This window comes from Sorex fumeus, unplaced genomic scaffold, assembly GCF_029834395.1.
Source record: "Sorex fumeus unplaced genomic scaffold, SorFum_2.1 ptg000094l, whole genome shotgun sequence".
Classification (NCBI taxonomy): Eukaryota; Metazoa; Chordata; class Mammalia; order Eulipotyphla; family Soricidae; genus Sorex; species Sorex fumeus.
In genome coordinates, this window is record NW_026606151.1 from 20408492 (window position 1) to 20429539 (window position 21048).

A 21048-nucleotide genomic window follows, 5' to 3' on the forward strand; every position below is an offset into this window, starting at 1 on the left:
AGTGACATGACCAAAACCTGAAATGTATTTGGGATGTCTGTGAGATGATCCTAGTTTGGCTTATAGGCCTAGTAACCTGGGAATGAACTCCAGTTATGCTTGTGGCGTTGAGGTGGTCCAACTCTGCTTTCCAAAATAACGTGCTTGGGAATTTCTGCTTCTCTACTCACCTTCCCTCTGTCTGTAAATGCCCCGTCTCCCATCAGATAACCCCTAAAATGAGCTCTTGCTGTTTATTCTGCATCCAGTTCCAGAGCATGAGCTCAGTTGAGCTGCTAACCTAATAAAATTTCTTTTCCCATATATCTCAAGGCGTATTGCTTCGATTTTCACTGATTTTTTTATTTTCAAAACCTAGCGGTACTCTTCACTTGCTCAGGGATTGATTGTTAACAGTAATGTTCATTGGACAATGAAGTGTTGTCTGCAAAACATGCGTGCATTCCGTTCCTCTGAACCCTTCGGTTTTAATAAAGGATGTCCCAGTTTAAACCTTAGATCTCAACTAGAGAAGAAACTAGAATTCACTTGAAGTTGGCTATTGAACTGCTTATTCTCATTTAAAGAGGTTTTTCCACTAATGCCTCTGTCATTGGATTTTTGATATTTTCATACAGACCTGTTTGTTTCAACCATTATGTCTGTTCCACCTCTAACTTCTCCCTCCAGTGATATCCTACCTATGCTAGCTTAATTTAAACAGTGAGGACATCCTGTATGGTCTGAGAAGGAAAAATGGGCCTGATTAGGTGGTGATCTTGCCTCTTTTTAGTGAAAGTCCCTTCAAGAAATATCTGTTGAACTTATGTAATGTGCTTTGTTTCATACAGAATAAATTCATGTCCTCTGTCCAGAATGTTGCTAACCTTTGTGGGAGTGCAGCTGGAGTATTAACTATCTGCAAGCTTGTTTCTGTTCCATTCAAATTGACCTAATTCATGGCATTACTGGTTGTCACACACAGTCCTACCCACCGCAATAAAGCGTGAAAATCTGATTCTTTCTCATTCCTAAAACTCATGAAGTCCTTGATCAGAACAAAAATAATAGTGCCTGATATACTTCCTTGCATCATTGGTTCCTTAAGATTTGCTAGAGAATAATGTCATGGTGAAATATTCAAGTTAGAAATCAAGGAACTGATTCTTGATATGAGGAGAAAATGATGTATGCACTCATTCAAAGTACCTTCATAAACTTTTAGGTGATGTCAGCCCTATGAGATAATTCACTAGTGCATTAAATAGGAATTTGCAAACTCGGGGGCTTCGGCCAAGGACATAAAGCAGCAATACAATTTCCCTAAATGTCTGACCATTGGATTTCCAGGGTAATCACACTCTGAACTCCAACAGTAGGAGTAATGAATGGTAAACGGGGGCTGGTTAAGAGCAGGAAAAAGGGGAAATGGGAATAAGGTAAAATGAAACCCTTTCCTAACATTGCACAGAAGCCAACGCCCAGAATTTCATAGGCAGTGTAGAACTGATCGAGACTTGCCTGTGGCATATCCCGACAAATACTTTGATCTTATGGGGACTCAGGTTATCACTGAAATCTCAAGTTAAAGCTGAGGCCTATCCCTTCTACTTGACAACACAATTTAGATTTCAAACATTGAATAGGTGGGGCTGCGCATTTGTCGACATTCACTGCTTTTAAACACACGTATAAGTTAGCAATTGTGTCCCTGGTTGCAAGAATTAATCACAAGTTGCTAAAACGGGAAAATTGACAGGACAATTATCAGTTCTTTTAAAGGAAAAAAAAAAATCAAGATTCAAAGACTGAAAGCAACACATAAAAGAATTTAGAATTACAGCAGTACAGCACTTTCAAAGAGATAGTGGGCGGCCCTGAAAAGGGCCTTTGAGAGTTTGATGAGGGGTGCGAGTTTAGCCGCCGAAGCCGTAGAGGGTGCGGCCCTGGCGCTTGAGCGCGTAGACCACGTCCATGGCCGTGACGGTCTTGCGCTTGGCGTGCTCGGTGTAGGTGACGGCGTCGCGGATGACGTTCTCCAGGAAGACCTTGAGCACCCCGCGGGTCTCCTCGTAGATGAGCCCCGAGATGCGCTTGACGCCGCCACGCCGGGCCAGGCGGCGGATGGCGGGCTTGGTGATGCCCTGGATGTTGTCGCGCAGCACCTTGCGGTGGCGCTTGGCGCCGCCTTTGCCCAGGCCCTTCCCGCCTTTGCCGCGTCCGGACATACTGTACAACTGTTCACACAGAACAGAATGAAGACGATGGGGCAGACACCGGCAGTTATATGCTGCAGGCGGACCTGATTGAGAACTAGAAGCGCGGGCGGGAAACGCGTCCCCGCCCCTTCACCCTTCGGCCCGCCCCTCTAGGAGAGCAGCCCAGCGCTGTGAGAGAACCTGACCTTGCATAGGTTCTTTTGCAGGCTTTCACCTTTTATATCCGTTATAACTTGGGTCCGAATTTTTATCTTTGGCAATTTAAGCAAGTAGTTGTTTCATGAAAACACTTTACATTAGTCAGAATGAAATGGTTACTAAGAAAAGCAGATGAAGGCATCCCAAATTAGATGTTTAGGGACTTGCCTTCAAAACTTGCCGCACTTGGGCGTGAAAGGCGTGAAAAGTAAAGAACCTGTGTGGGGTCCAAGAATTATATTGATCCGATTGAGTTTACCAGACAGAAAAGACAAAGAATACAATTCTGTAAGTGACATGTACACTTTAAGAAAAACTCGCAACTTTCCCAAACTGAGGAAGGTGCTTGTGAGGTTTGGGTCACACCCGGAGTATCAGGCTTTAGTAGGCTCTGCTGTTTTGGGTTTGTTTTTGTTTTTTTCTTGGCGGGGGTAGGGGGGTGGTGTAACTCAGAAAAGTACCCAGGAGACCATCAAATGCAGCACCAGAACATTTCGTCCACAGGCAAGTGCCCTAACACTGGCCACAATTTTTTACTGTTACAGGAGAATTAAATTATAAAAGAATATTAACAATGGAGAACTAAAATCTGTTACGATTATTTTACTTTCTTTTGTTGACTTCCCACAACTGCCTAAACCTTTTATTAATTAGCAAGTTCTAATCACTTATTTCCCTTACGTGTACGGGAAGTATGCATTGAAATATTCTAATGACTATTTTGTAGCTCTAGGAACTGCAAGACAGCTGTTCCATACCCTGCATCTGTGTGAAATGGCTCCCCAGTCTATAAAGGTAATCCCTAGTTTAGAAATACATACCATTTAACATCCTTGAAACTACCAACTACATGGGATAGAGCAAGGGATAGAATACAGGGCCCAAAGTATAAAAGACCACATAAACAGAAAAATAATTAAATTATGCATAGTTCAAAAGTGGTAGTCCTCAGTACCTGGTTCACTTAAAAGAATAAAATGCTAATACAATAAATGAAAAACAACTAACACTCAGGTGAGGAGTAACAGATCTTTCAAGCAAAAAATGTAAGTAATACAGAGTTGTTTACGTGTATGGCAGCTGCTTTCACTGAAAGAAATGGGTGGCTCTGAAAAGAGCCTTTGTGTTTCGAGGGTAGGAACAGATTACGCCCGCTCCCCACGGATGCGGCGAGCCAGCTGGATGTCCTTGGGCATGATGGTGACGCGCTTGGCGTGGATGGCGCAGAGGTTGGTGTCCTCGAAGAGCCCCACCAGGTAGGCCTCGCAGGCCTCCTGCAGCGCCATGACGGCCGAGCTCTGGAAGCGCAGGTCGGTCTTGAAGTCCTGCGCGATCTCGCGCACCAGCCGCTGGAACGGCAGCTTGCGGATGAGCAGCTCGGTGGACTTCTGGTAGCGGCGGATCTCGCGCAGCGCCACGGTGCCGGGCCGGTAGCGGTGCGGCTTCTTGACGCCGCCCGTGGCCGGCGCGCTCTTGCGGGCCGCCTTGGTGGCCAGCTGCTTGCGGGGCGCCTTCCCGCCGGTCGACTTGCGAGCGGTCTGCTTGGTACGAGCCATGGCAAGATCTCAGCAAGAGTAGGAGGAATGCCTGGGTGGTGTAAACCAGCATTGCTTTTATAGAGCAAACTCACCAACCATTGGTTCCCTCCAAAATTTAAAAAGTCCCGCGTCCTCCGCGGATTGGCCTATTTGGGAGGGTTTCCCCGGATTAAGACCTGCTTTCAGATTGGTGGTTAAAGCCAAATCCCGCCCTTCAACTCGGTATGACGTCATTTTATTTACCCTTTGCGACTCGGCGGGCATTATTTGCGCTGTGAGCTTTAGAGACTTAAAATGTAAAGCAGATTAATTAATCAAAGCTGTTCCAGTACCTCATTTTTTTTCCAAAAGCTAACCAGAGAACTTCAAAAGGTCTTTGGAAACCTACATATTGCGCCCCTGGTGAAATCTTTGCTCTGGGCGTGGCACTATTGTGTAGCGGGGATAATGGTCTCCATGTACAAGACTGAAATGGCCGTGGATTTTTTTACACCAAATTTCTCAAACAAACGTGTGGCTTGTTCGGTTTACATTTTGCCGATCCAATATTTGCAGTGCTGTAAAAATGGTAGTCCATGTATGCATCACGCACTCCGGCTTTCTTGGACATGTACATATACGTTCTTAGGAGCTGAACCCGTGTTTTCTCTTGACATAGGTCACAAAAGGTATTTTGTTCAAAATGTGTATGTGCTATACTAGTAGTTTCAGAGGGATCCGCAAGCAGGTTTATTTAAGGAAAGGAACAAGTGCTTGAAATCACAGGATAAACAGGTTTTAGTCCTGTCTGCACAACGCAGACGTCTGTACAGAAAAACAAAAATGTAAGCAACACCAGGTAATGGTGCACTCATCTAATTTCCCTACATGAGCTCGACCTAGTGAGCAGCTCTTTAAAAAGAAACTGTGGGTGGCTCTTAAAAGAGCCTTTGCAATTATCGTGACGATCCTGGGAGTTCGTGTTAAGGCTTTACTTTCCCTTAGCCTTGTGGTGGCTCTCGGTCTTCTTGGGCAGCAGCACGGCCTGGATGTTGGGCAAGACGCCGCCCTGCGCGATGGTCACGCGTCCCAGCAGCTTGTTGAGCTCCTCGTCGTTGCGGATGGCCAGCTGCAGGTGGCGCGGGATGATGCGCGTCTTCTTGTTGTCCCGGGCCGCGTTGCCCGCCAGCTCCAGGATCTCGGCCGTCAGGTACTCGAGCACGGCCGCCAGGTAGACCGGGGCGCCGGCGCCAACCCGCTCCGAGTAGTTGCCCTTGCGGAGCAGCCGGTGCACGCGGCCCACGGGGAACTGCAGGCCGGCTCGGGAAGAGCGGGTCTTGGCCTTAGCGCGAGCCTTGCCACCCTGCTTGCCGCGTCCAGACATCTCTATTTAAAAGCACGAACTCGTCTCTTCAGAGAAAAGAGGAACAGTGTGTCAGAGACTGGCGCTAGAGAAGTATTTATACTGACTGGAGGTAGGCTACATGCCGCGTTTCTATTGGCTCTCTAAATGTGACCAATGAGAATGCAGAACCTGCATCCTTCATTTGCATCAAATCCACCGAGCTACAGTGAGGTTTTTCTTTGCTTCGCATTAGGTCTCATAAATTTTTACTTCAATAGTAGTAATCATCACATTAATTTAATTTTCTCTTTCACTGCTCTGACGTTTCTTTGTTCTCACTGGCTTTCAATGTCGTGCCTTACGATTTTGGAAAGAAATAAATTAAACAAATTCTTCAAAGGTGTGACTGAGTTACTTCTGTGCATTAATCCCTAAACTTCCGACCTGAAATGGACTTCAGAACTTCCATTTAATTCCCCTCTTAATGTGTAAGACCTTCTGATATATTCAAGGTATTTAAAGTGGTGCCCTTAGATTATAAACTGGGAAAATGAGTCACAGCACGTATGTAACACTTCTAAGGGTAAAAAACACTGAATTAATGAGATCAAGGAAACCAGTTCCTCCTCACTGGAAATGTCCTTGCTATCACTCCCCAGCGCAATTCTCAAACCTGCTATCCTCATTTCTTTCCCCACTGGGCTATAGGACAGGATTCTAGTTATTTCATGATACTTCCACATCATCTCCCAGATCCTTGCAACATTAGGGCTGCTGAGAAAACTGAATACATGTGATCCATTTTATTTTTAAACAATAGAGCTTTATTGAGAAAAAGGTTACGTTTAATGAATACAAATTGTAGTGTAAAATTAAGTCTTCATAATACTTTTTTGGGGCGAGGTGGGATGGATTATGGGCCATACCTGGAGGCATTTCGGGAACCAAGGGATGCCAAGGATCAAACTAGGGGTTGTCTGTAAAGAGGATGACTGGAGTAACTCCAGAGTACAAGAAACCTCAAGACATTTAGGAAGTACAAGAGCATTCAGTACCACAGAAACATTCAAAATGAGATCTCTGTTTGCATTAATTTCACCAAAGAGTGATTGTCAGCTATTAAGAATTCACAATCAAGGAAGAAAATCAAGACAAATTTGCAAGCAAAATCAAACTTGCTCTTCATCCACCCCACCCCACACCCTTTTTCACATGGTCCATGAGATAAATCAAAAAGAATTGTAATTCAGCACATTTTTTAAGTTTCAAAAGGGTAAAACTGATTCCCAAACCTAACTTTTAACCTCTCTACAAAGGGTATCATTTCAGCCTATGGATTTTAGGAACACAAATATTCTTACATTATTCTTATCTATTCTTACATTATGTTAGCAAGAAAATTAATTTTGATGTTTCTCTAACAAATAGTTTTAGAAGTTGGATTCATGAATTAATGCATTTTACTTTTATGTATTTTTATTATGTACTTTTATTACTTTTGTTATGTACTTTTTCACTAATACATTTTACTTTTCACTACAATGGCTTCCTGAAATGCTGTTTACAGTCTTATCAATAGTGTCTGTCCTTTTTCTAACTTTTATAGTCTTTAGAGTCAATACTGAGTTTTACATCTGCTCATCTGAGACATGTTGGACAATTAAATCATTACTGTTTATTTTTTTTTCAAATTATTATTAATGAGCCTGTACATGTTTGGAGTCATTGCTTTGATAATTCTTGCTATGCCCCTTTTTCCTTAATAGGTGGCAGAATTATTCTCCTTGAAATTGATGGATTTTAGAAAATTCACAAGTAAGCTTATATGTCAATTATCTTTCTAAGATTGATTAAAATATAAATTCATTAAGTCTTCCTGAAAAGTCAGCATGATTTAATTGCTATTGATGTAGGCAGGATAGGGAAGGCCCCTTCCCAAGGCAATGGCAAATATTTCCTGGGAAGAACTAGCCCCGAAGTTGCTGGGAAAGCCTGATAAGACCCTCAGAAGAAAACAGGAAAAAACAGGAACTAACGCCCCATAAGACCCTCACCCATCTACTGCAACAGACCCAGAGAAGCTCCTGTAGAAACAAAAGGCTTCCAGGAAAGGAAATTCAAAGAAGACCATTACTACTCCCAATCCCCTTGGTAACCGCCTTAGCAACAGACTTTTACTTAGGTAGAAGCCCCACATGGGGGCAAGGTTGGAGAAACCCTGTAAAGGCCACCTTGACCAAAGGAAGAGTACACATATGCTGCCCTAGTTCCTATACTGCTTGCACACATATGGCCAAGCACATGAGGAGCCTGAGCACCTGTGTTGCCCACATCTCCCCTCTTGAGATGTGTACATTCATGCTTTTCTGTCTAATGCTGGGATGTGTGTGAGGGCTCTCTCCACCCTTGGAAGAAGCCCAGGTTCTCTCTGGAGCACATTACTCTCCACTCTGTTCCACTTTCTCTTCCTCCTCCCCTTCGAAACCTCCAAATTAAAAACTATGTAATTTCACTGGTCGTCTACTCCTAAAATTTCTTTCCGGGGGGTGACATAAGAACCCAGTAACCTTGGGTCCCAGGTAGCAGAGGTGGATTGGAAGAAAGCCACAGTCTTTCTCCTCCCCACTACACAGGAGCCACCCTTGGGGCCCACCCACATCACTATGATTGGCACTCCTTTTTTTACAGAGGAAAGCAAGTGCTATAAGCCACTTGCTGCATTTTATATGCTTGCTGATTTTCACCCCGTGACGTATTCGATATGCCAAACACAGTAACAACAAAGTCTCCAATGGAGACGTTACTGGGCCCGCTCAAGCAAATCGATGATCAATGGGAGGGCCTTTACTTACTTTACTTTACTGTCGATTGTTGAGGTTCATAGGTTATTCCTTCAGTTTCATCAGTTTTCCCTTATACATTTTTTCTCTTTAGTTTATTAGATCATGTGTATTTCCTCTTTTATCACTCTGTGATGCTCCTTTCTGACATAATTTTCCATGCTCCGAAGTCCCTCTTACTAATGCAGGCACTCCTGCTTTCTTGATGTTTGGATGGTTTATCTTTACCTGCCATTGGGGTACAGAGGAGAAATGACCCTGCATTTCAGTTACTTTCGAAAGTAAGAGAATGAACAAATGAATAGCAAGCAAATGAGCAGAAGAAATAGGAGTTAGTAGAGGGGTTGAGGGGGCAGGAGAGATAGTACAGCATTAGGGCTTCTGCCTTGCACTTGACCAAGTCAGGCTCGATTCTCAGCATATATGGTACCCTGAGCCAGCCAGGAGTAATTCCTGAGTGCAGAGCCACGAAGTATGCACTGCCAGGTGTGGCCAAAAATCAAACCTTAATTTTTGAAGTCCAGGGAGGGAGGATGGAAATTTTGCATATGCTATGTGAGAAAGAGGTCTGATAAGGTCAGCCGACATGCTGGATTTAGGAAGAATAATTTTAAATATTTCTTGAGTCTTTTTGCTGCTAAGTTAATATTTATTTGAAAGCCCTTCGTATGTCACACAAACAGAAGATGCCCGGAAACTGAAGCAAAACGCTGTTAGGTAGGCAAATTAAGGGTGATTTCTTACCCGTTTTTACCCTCTTCCAAACCGGGTCCAAAATATTCATGCAGTGAATATTTTGGGAGATCCCAATCCTACAAGAATCCTGCAGAGGAAAGTCAGCAAGAAACTGTTCCCCAGCTGGAGTCCGCCCTGCAAGCCACACGGTGGCGCCAAAAATAAGGGCGGGAAATTCAAATTAATTGTCCTGCTTAGACCTTGGGGGCGCTCTCCCGCCAATTTAACTGGAACACCCTAGTGACTGAAAACGGAAATCCTATTTCTTGAAATGCAGAAAAACTACTTTTGGATGCCATGGAGAAACAATCGAAGTTAAACTCATCAGTACGCAGAGAACTCCAAGCACAATCCATAAAAGTAAGCAAATGTCACAAGCGAGTTTGAGTGATCTAATCGAGGATAAGTCAAATTATGTTATAAATCTTATCTGAAATCTTTAACGCCCAAGTAGATTATTTTCCCTTGAAGTACTACCCCCTGGTAACTAAGGCGAAGGGATGGCAGTTGGAGAGTCATAGCTCTTTTTTGATCAAGTGGGTGGCTCTGAAAAGAGCCTTTGGATTGATAGGTGCCTTCTTAGGCACTTACTTGGAGCTGGTGTACTTGGTGACGGCCTTGGTGCCCTCGGACACGGCGTGCTTGGCCAGCTCCCCGGGCAGCAGCAGGCGCACGGCCGTCTGGATCTCCCGCGACGTGATGGTCGAGCGCTTGTTGTAGTGCGCCAGGCGGGACGCCTCGCCGGCGATGCGCTCGAAGATGTCGTTGACGAACGAGTTCATGATGCCCATGGCCTTGGACGAGATGCCCGTGTCGGGGTGCACCTGCTTCAGCACCTTGTACACGTAGATGGAGTAACTCTCCTTGCGGCTGCGCTTGCGCTTCTTGCCATCTTTTTTCTGAGCCTTGGTGATGGCTTTTTTGGAGCCCTTCTTAGGAGCAGGAGCCGATTTAGAAGGCTCAGGCATGATTTCTCACAGTTGTAGGGACCGACAAACCCACAACAGAGAACCGAGTCCAGTACGCTACGCAGCACACAAATTTATACTTGTTCAATGCAAATGAAGCTCCAAATCTATCGATTCTGATTGGATGGAAACAAACTCGCCTGTAAAGGGCGGGGTTTATGCAAATCAAGGTTTCGCGCTTTCTTTTTCTATTGGATAAGCAAAGTAAACGTAATGACCAATCAGGAAACGTACTGGTACATCCATGCTCTACCTATAAAAGACGTTTCTCCGGCTACTTTTACATTGCTTCTGCTTGTTTAGCTGCAGCTTATTCGACTTAATCATGTCAGGCCGAGGAAAGCAGGGTGGCAAGGCTCGTGCCAAGGCCAAGACCCGCTCCTCCCGAGCCGGCCTGCAGTTCCCCGTGGGCCGAGTGCACCGGCTTCTCCGCAAGGGCAACTACTCGGAGCGGGTGGGCGCCGGCGCCCCGGTCTACCTGGCGGCCGTGCTCGAGTACCTGACGGCCGAGATCCTGGAGCTGGCGGGCAACGCGGCCCGCGACAACAAGAAGACGCGCATCATCCCGCGCCACCTGCAGCTGGCCATCCGCAACGACGAGGAGCTCAACAAGCTGCTGGGCAAAGTGACGATCGCGCAGGGCGGCGTCCTGCCCAACATCCAGGCCGTGCTGCTGCCCAAGAAGACCGAGAGCCACCACAAGGCCAAGGGCAAGTAAAGTGACTTAAAGGCGCTCCGATTCCAAAGGCTCTTTTCAGAGCCACCCACGTTTTCACAAAAAAGGCTGGTGACATTTTATGCCACACTGGTATAAATTACGCATGTATTTATAGACGATTTTGAGGTACTTGAGCTGTGAACCTGGAAGTTCTCGTAAGTCTGAAGGGGGTATTTGATCATCCATAGTCAATTGTCAGCAATTCCTTTTGTCCCTACTGCCAGGCATCCAAAGTGAGCCCAGACCATTGCCAGTTTTCTTAGATATGTCAAAAAAAAATGGGAGCACACACTTGGGATGAATCTTAAAGCCAGTACAGGAAATTTACCTTCACCAAGTCCTACAAACACTCTTAATTTCATGCTCAGTTTTTGGACACACTTCTGAACCCATAAAAATCTATCCTGACCGGGGGCTGGAGAGATAGCACAGCGGGTAGGGCGTTTGCCTTGCACGCGGCCGACCCCGGGTTCGACTTCCAGCGTCCCATATGGCCCCCTGAGTAACTCCTGAGTGCAGAGCCAGGAGTAACCCCTGTGCATCGCAAGGTGTGACCCAAAAAGCAAAAAAAAAAAAAAAATCTATCCTGACCTTTTTTAAAATCTCAGGACTACAAATGACCAGAGCTAAACTAGAGTAATTAGGTCAGGGTGCAGGGTAAATAACCTGGTGTACACTCGGTCTCAATAAAAAATAAATAAAGTTGGCCTTGCAAAATATAAGACTCAGAGATTCGATTTAACTTTTACCTTTGTCTTTAAAAGGCTCGTTTTGTAAGCTATATTTAAAGCACGAAACATTTCCTATTCCTCTGAAATACTGAGGCCTTATCTGTGGCATACCTTGCTTCGGTGCCTAGCAGCACATAAAGTCCCTTAAACGCTGCCTGGATGGAATAAGCCTCTGACACAGACCCAGGAAGAAGCCGCGGACAGAACCGTAGTGTGGCATAACCCCTCCCAACCCGCCAAAAAAAAAAGGGAACAATTCAGCCAATCAGACGCTAGTAACTAACTCCTCCTTCAGTTCACGTATGAACCAATGTTTTCATTGCGCGGGAGTTTTCGAAATTCACACAGCCAATCAAACTGCTTGCAACTGTATATAAAGCCAACTTAGCGCCTGCCTGCTTGTTACAGACACCAAGTTTGTCTTTCAGCGTCACTATGGCCCGTACCAAGCAGACGGCTCGCAAGTCGACCGGCGGGAAGGCGCCCCGCAAGCAGCTGGCCACCAAGGCGGCCCGCAAGAGCGCGCCGGCCACGGGCGGCGTCAAGAAGCCGCACCGCTACCGGCCCGGCACCGTGGCGCTGCGCGAGATCCGCCGCTACCAGAAGTCCACCGAGCTGCTCATCCGCAAGCTGCCGTTCCAGCGGCTGGTGCGCGAGATCGCGCAGGACTTCAAGACCGACCTGCGCTTCCAGAGCTCGGCCGTCATGGCGCTGCAGGAGGCCTGCGAGGCCTACCTGGTGGGGCTCTTCGAGGACACCAACCTCTGCGCCATCCACGCCAAGCGCGTCACCATCATGCCCAAGGACATCCAGCTGGCCCGCCGCATCCGTGGGGAGCGGGCATAGAGAAATACTCTTGTCGCCAGCGAAAAAAAGGCTCTTTTCAGAGCCACCCACAATTTCACTTAAAAATAGTTGTAACGTCTAATATATCAGGTATTTGAAAAGTGTATAAATTGTGAACTTAAGCTAAAAGATGTTGGGATGTCTTAAAATGCTGTCTAACCATTGGGGATTCACTAGAAAAAATTTGCTAAAGTGACTGCATAGTTCTGATTCAGAAAGGTTTACAGGGAAGTTTTACACACTGGAACAGTTCTTCACAATCCATTATTCCCACTACTATGAACATGGAACTAGTTATGTCCCAAGATGCAAATTGGAGTACAGCCAGATTTAGGATTATTACCATAGATGGGAGCCTGTTTATGGCTAAGTAAACATTTGATTATTGAGTCTGGCCTGCATGTCATTGTCATATGAGTAACCCCAGTTCCTGAGCTTTTTTTTTTTGACCTGTGAAATAACACGTAATTCAGATCTGTAGATTCCCTGGGTTTATGCAATTAATGCTGTTATATTAATCTGTCTAGTTCTTTTATTTTAGCAACCTATGAGTGGGGACAAATGGACTTTTTCACTCCTTCCCAAGAAATATGTTGTGAAATCATGATAATAGGGCATCTCAGTCCTGCATCTTCTCACTAAATTAAGGCTTGTAAATTGTCTCTTGATGCTATTCTTGATCATGAGCTGTTCTATCCTAGCAACAGCAAGTACCTAAATCTCAAATATGTTTGCCAGGAACCCAACACACTCTAACCCATGAATCTAAAAGAAAGGGAAGCTAGAATGGAAACAGGCAATCATATTAACCAGCAGTGATTAAAATAATCACCGGAGAATTTTAAGAGTCTCACTGAGTTTTTATGGACAACTCCTCACTCCAGTGACCACAGAGGTATACAGTCTGATACTTGATTTTTATTAGCTTAAGCAGAAATCTGCTTTTGAGCACTGACTACATTATTCCAAACATGCTTTGTTCCAAATATGCATGGCCAGCCTTCCTCTGCCCTCCCTAGCACCCTCAATAGAGCACCTTTATTATTGAGAATCACTGGCCTATTATGACTGGCCTTTCTCCCTCCACAGAGATGATTTGGATGGCGGTACATGTTTCAAATTAAATGCTAAACAGAGGAACTCTAGTGGAGATTAGAAAGACTTCTGAAACTTTGGAAGAGATCACTCTCAGGTTATAACACTGACTTGCAGCAGGAGGTGTGTGTTCAACTCCCAGCCAGGTATGGTCCCCAGGCAACACCAGAAGTGATGCTGAGACAGAGCCAGGAATAGCTGCAGAGCACTGCTGGATGTGGCAAAATAAAGTCAATAATAAGCAATTTAAATACTTTCCGTGAAGGACAGGACATTTTGCTTTTAATTTTCAGGATTTAGGGGCCATACCCAGAGGTGCTCAGTGACAGTGCTCAAGGAGACCATACGTGGTGCTGGGGACTCAAACCAGTATTGTACTGCATGCAAGGCCAACACCTTACCTCTCCGGCCTCAACAGGGTACTTTTGTAGGTGTTATAAAATTCCTTCTGAACTTGATTGTCACTTTTTTTTTTAACAGAGGTTCCATGAAAGGGAAAAACAACAAATAATTAGTCATATAATAGCTAACATGGGGTCAAGTGCCAAGTGAATATATTCGCCTAGATTTTTACATATGTTTCTCACTAGAATACTACAGGATAAGTTTTTTCACTTGCCTCCATTTCAGTTTTTCTTTTTTAATTTTGGGGGTAGTACCCGACAATGCTCAGGACTTACTCCTAGCTCTGCATTCAGGAATCACTCCTGGTGGTGCTCGGGGGGACAATTTGGAATGCTGAGGATGGAACCCGGGTCAGCCACATGCAAGGCAAGCACCCTACCCTCTACTATCATTCCGGCCCCTGGCCTCCATTTTATTGGGGAGCTTTAGCATATGAGATTTTAAATTCAACAAATTCAGACTAAGGACAGTTATCACTGCCAAGGTGTCTCATATCAAAACCACCCTCTGAAACATCTTTTGATAAATAACACAGACTTTAGAAACGGAATAGTAGCTACAGTTTTCTTTTCAAGCTCTGTCTCAGAAATCCTACAGATGAGGTAGGTGGGAAGCAGCTGCAGGGCCCTGGCTTATAGCGATGTTCTATTATTTTTCAGCTACTCAGCCAGAGGCCAGTAGGGGATGAAGGGAGTGGAATAAACCTTAGGTTCTTAAGTTGAGGTCCTAGAGATGCTCTCTGGTCTTTAAGACCAGATGAGAATAGTCACTATCTGAAGGCCTGCTCTAGATAGCCACCTGTGTCTTTTCCACATTATTGACTTTAGCTGTCCCAGGCTACCAGTTATACCAGACTCTTAAGCATGTGAAGTGTGGCTAATTCTAGCATGACTTTTACATTTAAATGGTCCATTCATATTTTTATATTAACTTTCATTATATAATCAAGTCTCATTAACATTTCTATACTAGTCTTGTTGAAATAATATTTTGATGACAACTTCAAATATTATTCTATTTGACTCATTTATTAAATTTATTTATTTGGTTTGGGGGTCACAGTGTGCTCGGATTGCTCCTGAGGGGTTCCAGGGATCGTATGAGTTGCCAGGGGACAAACCTGGGTCAGGCTAGTGCAAGGCAAACATCCGACCTGCTGTACGATCACTCAGACTTGATTTACTTTTATAAAAGTGGCTACTAGGAAACTACTGAATGACCTACGTTGCTCTTGTTGTATCTCTGAGTACCAGCTCAAAGAAGAACCATCATACAAACTCACTGACCTGAAACGAGGTATGGCCTTAATATCACCAAACCTCGGGAAGAATAACAACGCCCTGAAAGGACTGTGACAAAATGAAAATAAATGCAGAGAGGCCAGCAACAGTGTTAACTCTCAAAGCTATTGCTGTTACCTCTGTGCCCTAAATCCCTGTTCCCTTCTACAATCCTCTAAGGTTGTAATCCTGTTCATCTCTGGCGTGGATTTCCACCACAAACCTGCCTTCTGCATTTCCTGGTGGCATAGAAGAAACCGAGCCTGAGAGAAATAAGAGGGTGTTTCATTTTTTAGCCATTCCTGGATTTTTTTTGGTTTGCATTTGGGGGCAACACCATAAAATACTTCAACGACAACTTCAAATATAATTAGATTTCACTTGTTTGTTTTTATTTATTTTGGGGTTTGGGTGCTCAGGGTTTACTCCTGGCCCTATATTCAGGGATCGGTTCTGGCAGGCTCTGGGGAACCATTCATGGTGCTGGAGGTCGAACCCAGATTGGCAGCATGCAAGGCAAGCATCCTATTCGGTGTACTATTGCTTTGGCCCCTTTCAGCTGTTCTAGGCCTGTCTAGTCTAGGCCTCCCTATATAAACTTTTCCCAAACTGCCTGGTGCAGGCTTTTTTCCAATACACATTCCCTTGGCAGATGGAGCGAGGCTAATAGGGCGCTCTAGGTCTCCAGAGAAATTGTTACCATCACTCTAAAGGATGGAAATCACCCAGATTTAGGGCTCTCTCCAGAAACAACATTTTTATGGGAAAAAACCTACTTGAAGGTAGAACAAATATGTCAAATCAGAGACTGATGATGGCATGGCTAGGTAAAGGCAGGCCCCCATATCGTCATGTTAGAGCCCCTTCTCTCTCCTTGATGTCCAGGGACTCAATTGTTTAGGCAGATGCAAGTGCTCAGGTTCTTGTCCTCAAACTGTCACGGTGGAAAGCAGGGGACCAGAGAGCAAAGGGTCCAATTGATAAGACTTTAAGGGCCAAGAAGGCAGCGGTGCGCCCACATTATGGAAGGGGTCTCCTGAAGGATTTCCAAGGCAGAAGCACTTATCTCTTTTTAACAAAGGTGGATGGGTGCACTTTTCTTTATTATGTTCCATGAATGTGGGTCATTAAAATAGGGGAGAAGATGCTGAGAGGACTGTCTTCTCAAGTCTGGATCCAACTGGGTCTAGGTCATCTGTGTTATCAGACCCTCCCTAAGCCCCTCTCGTGACATTCGATGCCAGGTGATTTCCTGTAGGGTCAAATCCTAATCTGACCCTACCTGTTACCCGTTTGTTGAGATCACTATCACGAGTTTTAGCTCAGAATAGAATACCTCGGCCTATCCCATTTACTCTAGAATTTTGATAGGTAAATTCTCTATATGTAATTCTATTTAGTCTTTCCTCCCTTCTAAAGAGATATTCATGTATTTGCTTGACCAATCCAAGAAGAACTGATATGGGCGGGGGAATTTCCTCATGAGCCTCTGAATCTGCCAAATTCTTCTAGGTGTTATAAAATCAAGCAATTGGATGGACTTAAAAGTAATTAAAAGCAGGACCAGGATGATAGCACAGTGGGTAGGGTGTGTGCCTTGCACGCAGCAGCAGACCAGGGTTCAATTCCCAGCATCCCATTTGATCCCCGGCCGACTTGGATTTGATCCCCAGTATCCCATATGGTCCACTGAGCACTGAGCACCACCTGGAGTAATTCCTGAGTACAGAGCCAACAGTAACCCCTGAGCATCGCAGGGTGTGACCCAAAAAGAAAAGAATAAAAAAATAAAAATTTAAAAAGTAATTAAGGGGCTGGAGCAATAGCACAGCGGGCAGGGCGTTTGCCTTGCACACCGCAGCAGACCAGGGTTCAATTCTCAGCATCCCATATGGTCCCCCAAGCACTGCCAGGAGGAATTCCTGAATACAAAGCCAGGAGTAACCCCTGTGCATCGCCGGGTGTGACCCAAAAAGCAAAAAAAAAAAAAAATTAATTAAAAATAAAAGAAAAAGTAATTAAAAGGAAAAAGCACCATTCATGGCGCTTTTACTTCAAGATGAAAATATAATTGCATTAGGAAGTTAGGTCTTTGGCTGCAGCATCTGAAGTTAAGTGAAAAAAATCCCCAGGGCACTAAAATGGCTCTGAGAAGCAGGAACTCAGAGGTCAGCAACCAATACTGCACCTCTAGACATCTCTCATCTCTATTTTCTGCAATTTGATGACATGCTATTTTTTTTTTCTTCACCAGATTTCTTGGGTTTTCCTTTATGGAATCTAACAGGGTAGCTCACAGCTCCTGACAATTAATAACCTCAGCTTCAGTAACTCAATTCCAGTTTCTAAACAAATTACATGGTTCGAATTGGATTCCCTGATCTTTGGAACAATTATCCATTAAGGTCAGTGGGGCCTCCCCAGTGAAATGTGCCTGACAGTTAAGGAATTCTAATCACAGAGGGGATTCTAAAATTTTATTATTTATATTTACACCCAAGCAGGTGGGACTCGACATGTGCTAAATGACAAAACACAGAGATTCCAAAGACTTGTGAGAAGAAAAAATAAAATAGAGTACCTGGGGTGTGTGGTCATGAGTTTGGACCCCTGCTGTCCCACATTTCTGAAGATCACTCTTGTCAGCTCTGCTGTAATCCCCAGAGTCACATGTGATTACTAGCCAAAGGATTTCCTGATCTGTGTAAACAACACCCAAGGAAGGGGAGGGTGTGGAGAGGGAGTGGGGGGTGGGGGGATACTTCAACAGCAAAAAAGCAAAATACACTTACATAATATTAGTTTGATTTTATGATGATTCTTTGGGCTACATTGGGTTAAATTTATTAAAATTGACTTCAGCTATTTCTTTTTCCTTCTTGACATTTCCCTCGCTTATACGGCTATGGAGAACAGCGTTCTACTATCTTCAATGGGCATTTTGGTGGGCTATTGGCCCTTCACCTAAAATTTCACTGGTTATTTCAAAGGTGCACAAAGGTATCTGATAAAAAAGGGTAATAAAACATGAATCTGTATAGTAACTTAAAACACTGTTAACAGGCTCAAAACATTTAAACACAGAAGACCATAAAATGTTCTGCAAAACCCAGTGTCCCTTCAAATTATTTACAAATTTGACTAAATCCCAAAAATGTTTAGATTTTTGGTGGTTGTTATTTATGTGGTATGGACCAGGGGGTGAAGTACATCATTAAAGTACATTCAAAAGAAGAACTAACAGAAAACTGAACAGTTACTTCTGATAATTAGCTGTTAAGATCCCTCTATCTATGTTCATAAAACATTTTAGTACCTGGTGTGTGTCAAGTATTGTCTACATTGAAAGAGCACAGTGAACAATATTCTAATTATGTTATAAAGCGATTGCACTTCAAAAAGACAAAAAAAAAACAAAACAACAAAAAAAGAATGAGTCCACCTAACCACAGAATTAAAGGCTTCCCCTATTGGGTGGGGCAGGGAGAGCTAGCAGAAAAGAAAGAGTTAAATACCGAGTTTCAGGGCGGGGTGGGGTGCTGGGCGAATCCACACATTAAAATCATAAACAAGAGAGCTCAATTCTGGAAAATTTGTGTCTAGCAAAAACCACTGCACGAAGCCACAAAGGAGCTCTTTTGTGGAGACCTATGTCGTGCTCACAAAGAAAGGTGACTTCCTTTATTCGTGATTATTCAGAAAACAAAAGTTGCCCGGGGGGCTGCGGGGAGGGGTGAGGTGGGTCCTCTGCTCCCCCCGTCCCTGCAGCCGAACCGGGAATTAACTCACAAGAGAGAGGCAGAACTGAAGTTTTGCCAGATCTCGGCAAAACTCCCGTGCCCGAAATTCGTCGGACCTTGTCCACCAGGATGAAAACTGGACGCTGGACCTTCTCCGCCCAGGACAAACGCCAGGGCTAGGAAGAAATCCACAGTTTTCCCTGCGATTGAAAACTGGAGCCTTTATAAGACATCGCCCGCACCTACATACAGATGTTCGCCTTTAACAGCTGGGTCTCCGAGCAGGTCACCAAAAGTGCGTCTGAAGGCCCCCGAACTGCTGGACGTTGGCCCCCCAGATGACCATGACGACCGCCAGGACAAGATGGCCGACTAAAAGTTGTTTGTGCTGCGCGCAAACCCTTCATCTTTGCCGAGTGTTGCACTCACACACGGATGATCGTCCCCGACCCAGGGCCGAGAGGGTCATTGCTGCAGCTGCATTCGCCGCATTTTAGTAGCTGTCGCAGCAAATGACAACTTTGAGGAGAAGGGGAGGGCAAAATAAAAAAAATAAATTTAATTTAAAAAAGCAATAGCGTTTTCAACCACTCTCCCTGAGAAGCACAGTGAAGTCCCCCAGGGAACACCCACTTGACTGAAATACCCCCAAATAACACTTTCCTCTCAACAACATAAAAAGGAACAAAAAAAAAAAAAGCAAAAAAACATTCAGACCGGAGAACGCCACCGACCAATCACACGCAGACTGAAAACCACGGGCTGTAGGCGCGAGCCAATCGCACGGCAGGGCGGGACTTTTGAATCGCCGTCCGGGCCAATCGCGACACCCGCCCAGGGCCCCGAAAGCCGCTGAGTGCGCGCGGGATTGTTTTTGCAGTTTCCCGGCGCGGCGCGAGGCGGGGCTGGCCGAGAAGGCTCGTACGCCGGCACGGGGGCCGTTTCGGGGACGACCCCCACCCCTCCGAGTGCACAGCCCCGCGGGGAAAACGGGTGGGCGGGGCCCCGCACCCAAGCGCTCCCACCCCTCAACTCCAGCCGTGATGTCTAGAACGACCCCAGCACCCCGGGCCCGCGCGCAGTGTAGGGAATTAAGGTCAGGCAGTGTCCAGCTCTTTCTGGAGACCGGTGGTGGCTCTGAAAAGAGCCTTTGGGGGAGTTTGGAAGCAGGAAGCGCCGACAATCTACTTCTTCTTGGCCGCCGCCTTCTTGGGCTTGGCAACCTTGGGCTTGGCGGCTTTGGGCTTCACCGCCTTCGTGGCGCTCTTGGCCGCCTTCTTGGGCTTGGCGGCCTTGGCCTTCTTCGGGCTCTTGGCCACTTTCTTGGCCACAGCACCCGCCGGCTTCTTGGCCTTCTTCGGGGTCTTCTTGGCGGCCTTCTTGGGGGTGGCGGAGCCCGAAGCCTTCTTGGGCTTCTTGGCCGCGCCGGCGGGCTTCTTGGCCTTGGCGCCCGCCTTCTTGGCCTTGGGCTTGGCGTCCCCGGAGGCCGCCTTCTTGTTGAGCTTGAAGGAGCCCGAGGCGCCGGTGCCCTTGGTCTGCACCAGGGTGCCCTTGCTCACCAGGCTCTTGAGCCCCAGCTTGATGCGGCTGTTGTTCTTCTCCACGTCGTAGCCGGCGGCCGCCAGCGCCTTCTTGAGCGCGGCCAGGGACACCCCGCTGCGCTCCTTGGACGCGGCCACCGCCTTGGTGATGAGCTCGGACACCGGGGGCCCGGACGCCTTGCGGCGCGCCCCCGCCGGCTTCTTGGCCGCCTTCTTCTTGGCGGGGGCCTTCTCCGCGGGGGGCGCGGCGGCGGCGGGAGCGGCAGGAGCGGTCTCCGACATGCTGGCGGCTTCGGACTCGGGGACAAGTGGCAAAGCGCCGATGGAGCGGCCGGGGCGGGCCGCCGTATATATAGAGCGCAGGCGCGCGCTGATTGGTGCTCCGCTCGCCCGCCCGCCTGGCAGCCTCGGAGCCGCCGCCGTGCGCCCAAGTTGTGTTTGTTCCACGGCACAAAACGGGGAAAATCGGGAAAGGTCCCGCACCCACCTCCCCGGACTTGGTCGGGGCAGGGTCCCAGAAGCCTCAGGCTTCGAGATCTCCCTTTATTTCCCCCGCAAGTCCGAAGACAACTCGTCCAGGCGTCCCCAATTCCCCCAACTCCAGGGGAAGTTGAGGGCAGTCGGTGACCACTTTCTGTTTTTCTTCTAAATTACCTGTTCGCTCCTTTGCCCCTGGAGGTTCTTGTTCTCAGGGGTGGTTGGGCACATGCTTGCCTTCCATCTGGGACAAAAACGAAATGATTGCCACCTGAATTTTCAGGAAAATTCTCTTTCTTCGCAAGGGAAGTAACACAGGTCGTCTGTGAATTCTGCGTCCAGACCCACAGGAACTGCGGGCTGGGACGCGGATTGAGGGGCCAGTCCGGAGCATTTAGGGCGGCATGGGAGGGG

General features: G+C 46.3%; 6 protein-coding genes and 1 pseudogene across 6 annotated transcripts; 2 read left to right on the forward strand and 5 right to left on the reverse strand.

The window, feature by feature from the left end:
• Positions 1-1895: 1895 nt before the first annotated feature.
• On the reverse strand, positions 1896-2210 carry LOC130040290 (histone H4). Its single transcript, XM_056132315.1, has one exon. It carries the CDS (start codon positions 2205-2207, stop codon positions 1896-1898), a length of 312 nt encoding a protein of 103 aa, XP_055988290.1. The 5' UTR covers positions 2208-2210.
• A 1331-nt stretch (positions 2211-3541) lies between these two features.
• On the reverse strand, positions 3542-3952 carry LOC130040273 (histone H3.1). The gene has a single exon (XM_056132300.1). The coding sequence runs from the start codon at positions 3950-3952 to the stop codon at positions 3542-3544; it is 411 nt and encodes a 136-aa protein (XP_055988275.1).
• Positions 3953-4735: 783 nt separating this feature from the next.
• LOC130040279 (histone H2A type 1-B) lies at positions 4736-5297 on the reverse strand. Its single transcript, XM_056132305.1, has one exon. It carries the CDS (start codon positions 5295-5297, stop codon positions 4905-4907), a length of 393 nt encoding a protein of 130 aa, XP_055988280.1. The 3' UTR covers positions 4736-4904.
• A 4121-nt stretch (positions 5298-9418) lies between these two features.
• Positions 9419-9801, reverse strand: LOC130040285 (histone H2B type 1-B). The gene has a single exon (XM_056132311.1). The coding sequence runs from the start codon at positions 9799-9801 to the stop codon at positions 9421-9423; it is 381 nt and encodes a 126-aa protein (XP_055988286.1). The 3' UTR covers positions 9419-9420.
• A 325-nt stretch (positions 9802-10126) lies between these two features.
• On the forward strand, positions 10127-10519 carry LOC130040274 (histone H2A type 1-D). The gene has a single exon (XM_056132301.1). The coding sequence runs from the start codon at positions 10127-10129 to the stop codon at positions 10517-10519; it is 393 nt and encodes a 130-aa protein (XP_055988276.1).
• Positions 10520-11685: 1166 nt separating this feature from the next.
• Positions 11686-12159, forward strand: LOC130040144 (histone H3.1-like; annotated as a pseudogene).
• Positions 12160-19800: 7641 nt separating this feature from the next.
• Positions 19801-20449, reverse strand: H1-2 (H1.2 linker histone, cluster member). Its single transcript, XM_056132298.1, has one exon. The coding sequence runs from the start codon at positions 20437-20439 to the stop codon at positions 19801-19803; it is 639 nt and encodes a 212-aa protein (XP_055988273.1). The 5' UTR covers positions 20440-20449.
• Positions 20450-21048: the final 599 nt, after the last annotated feature.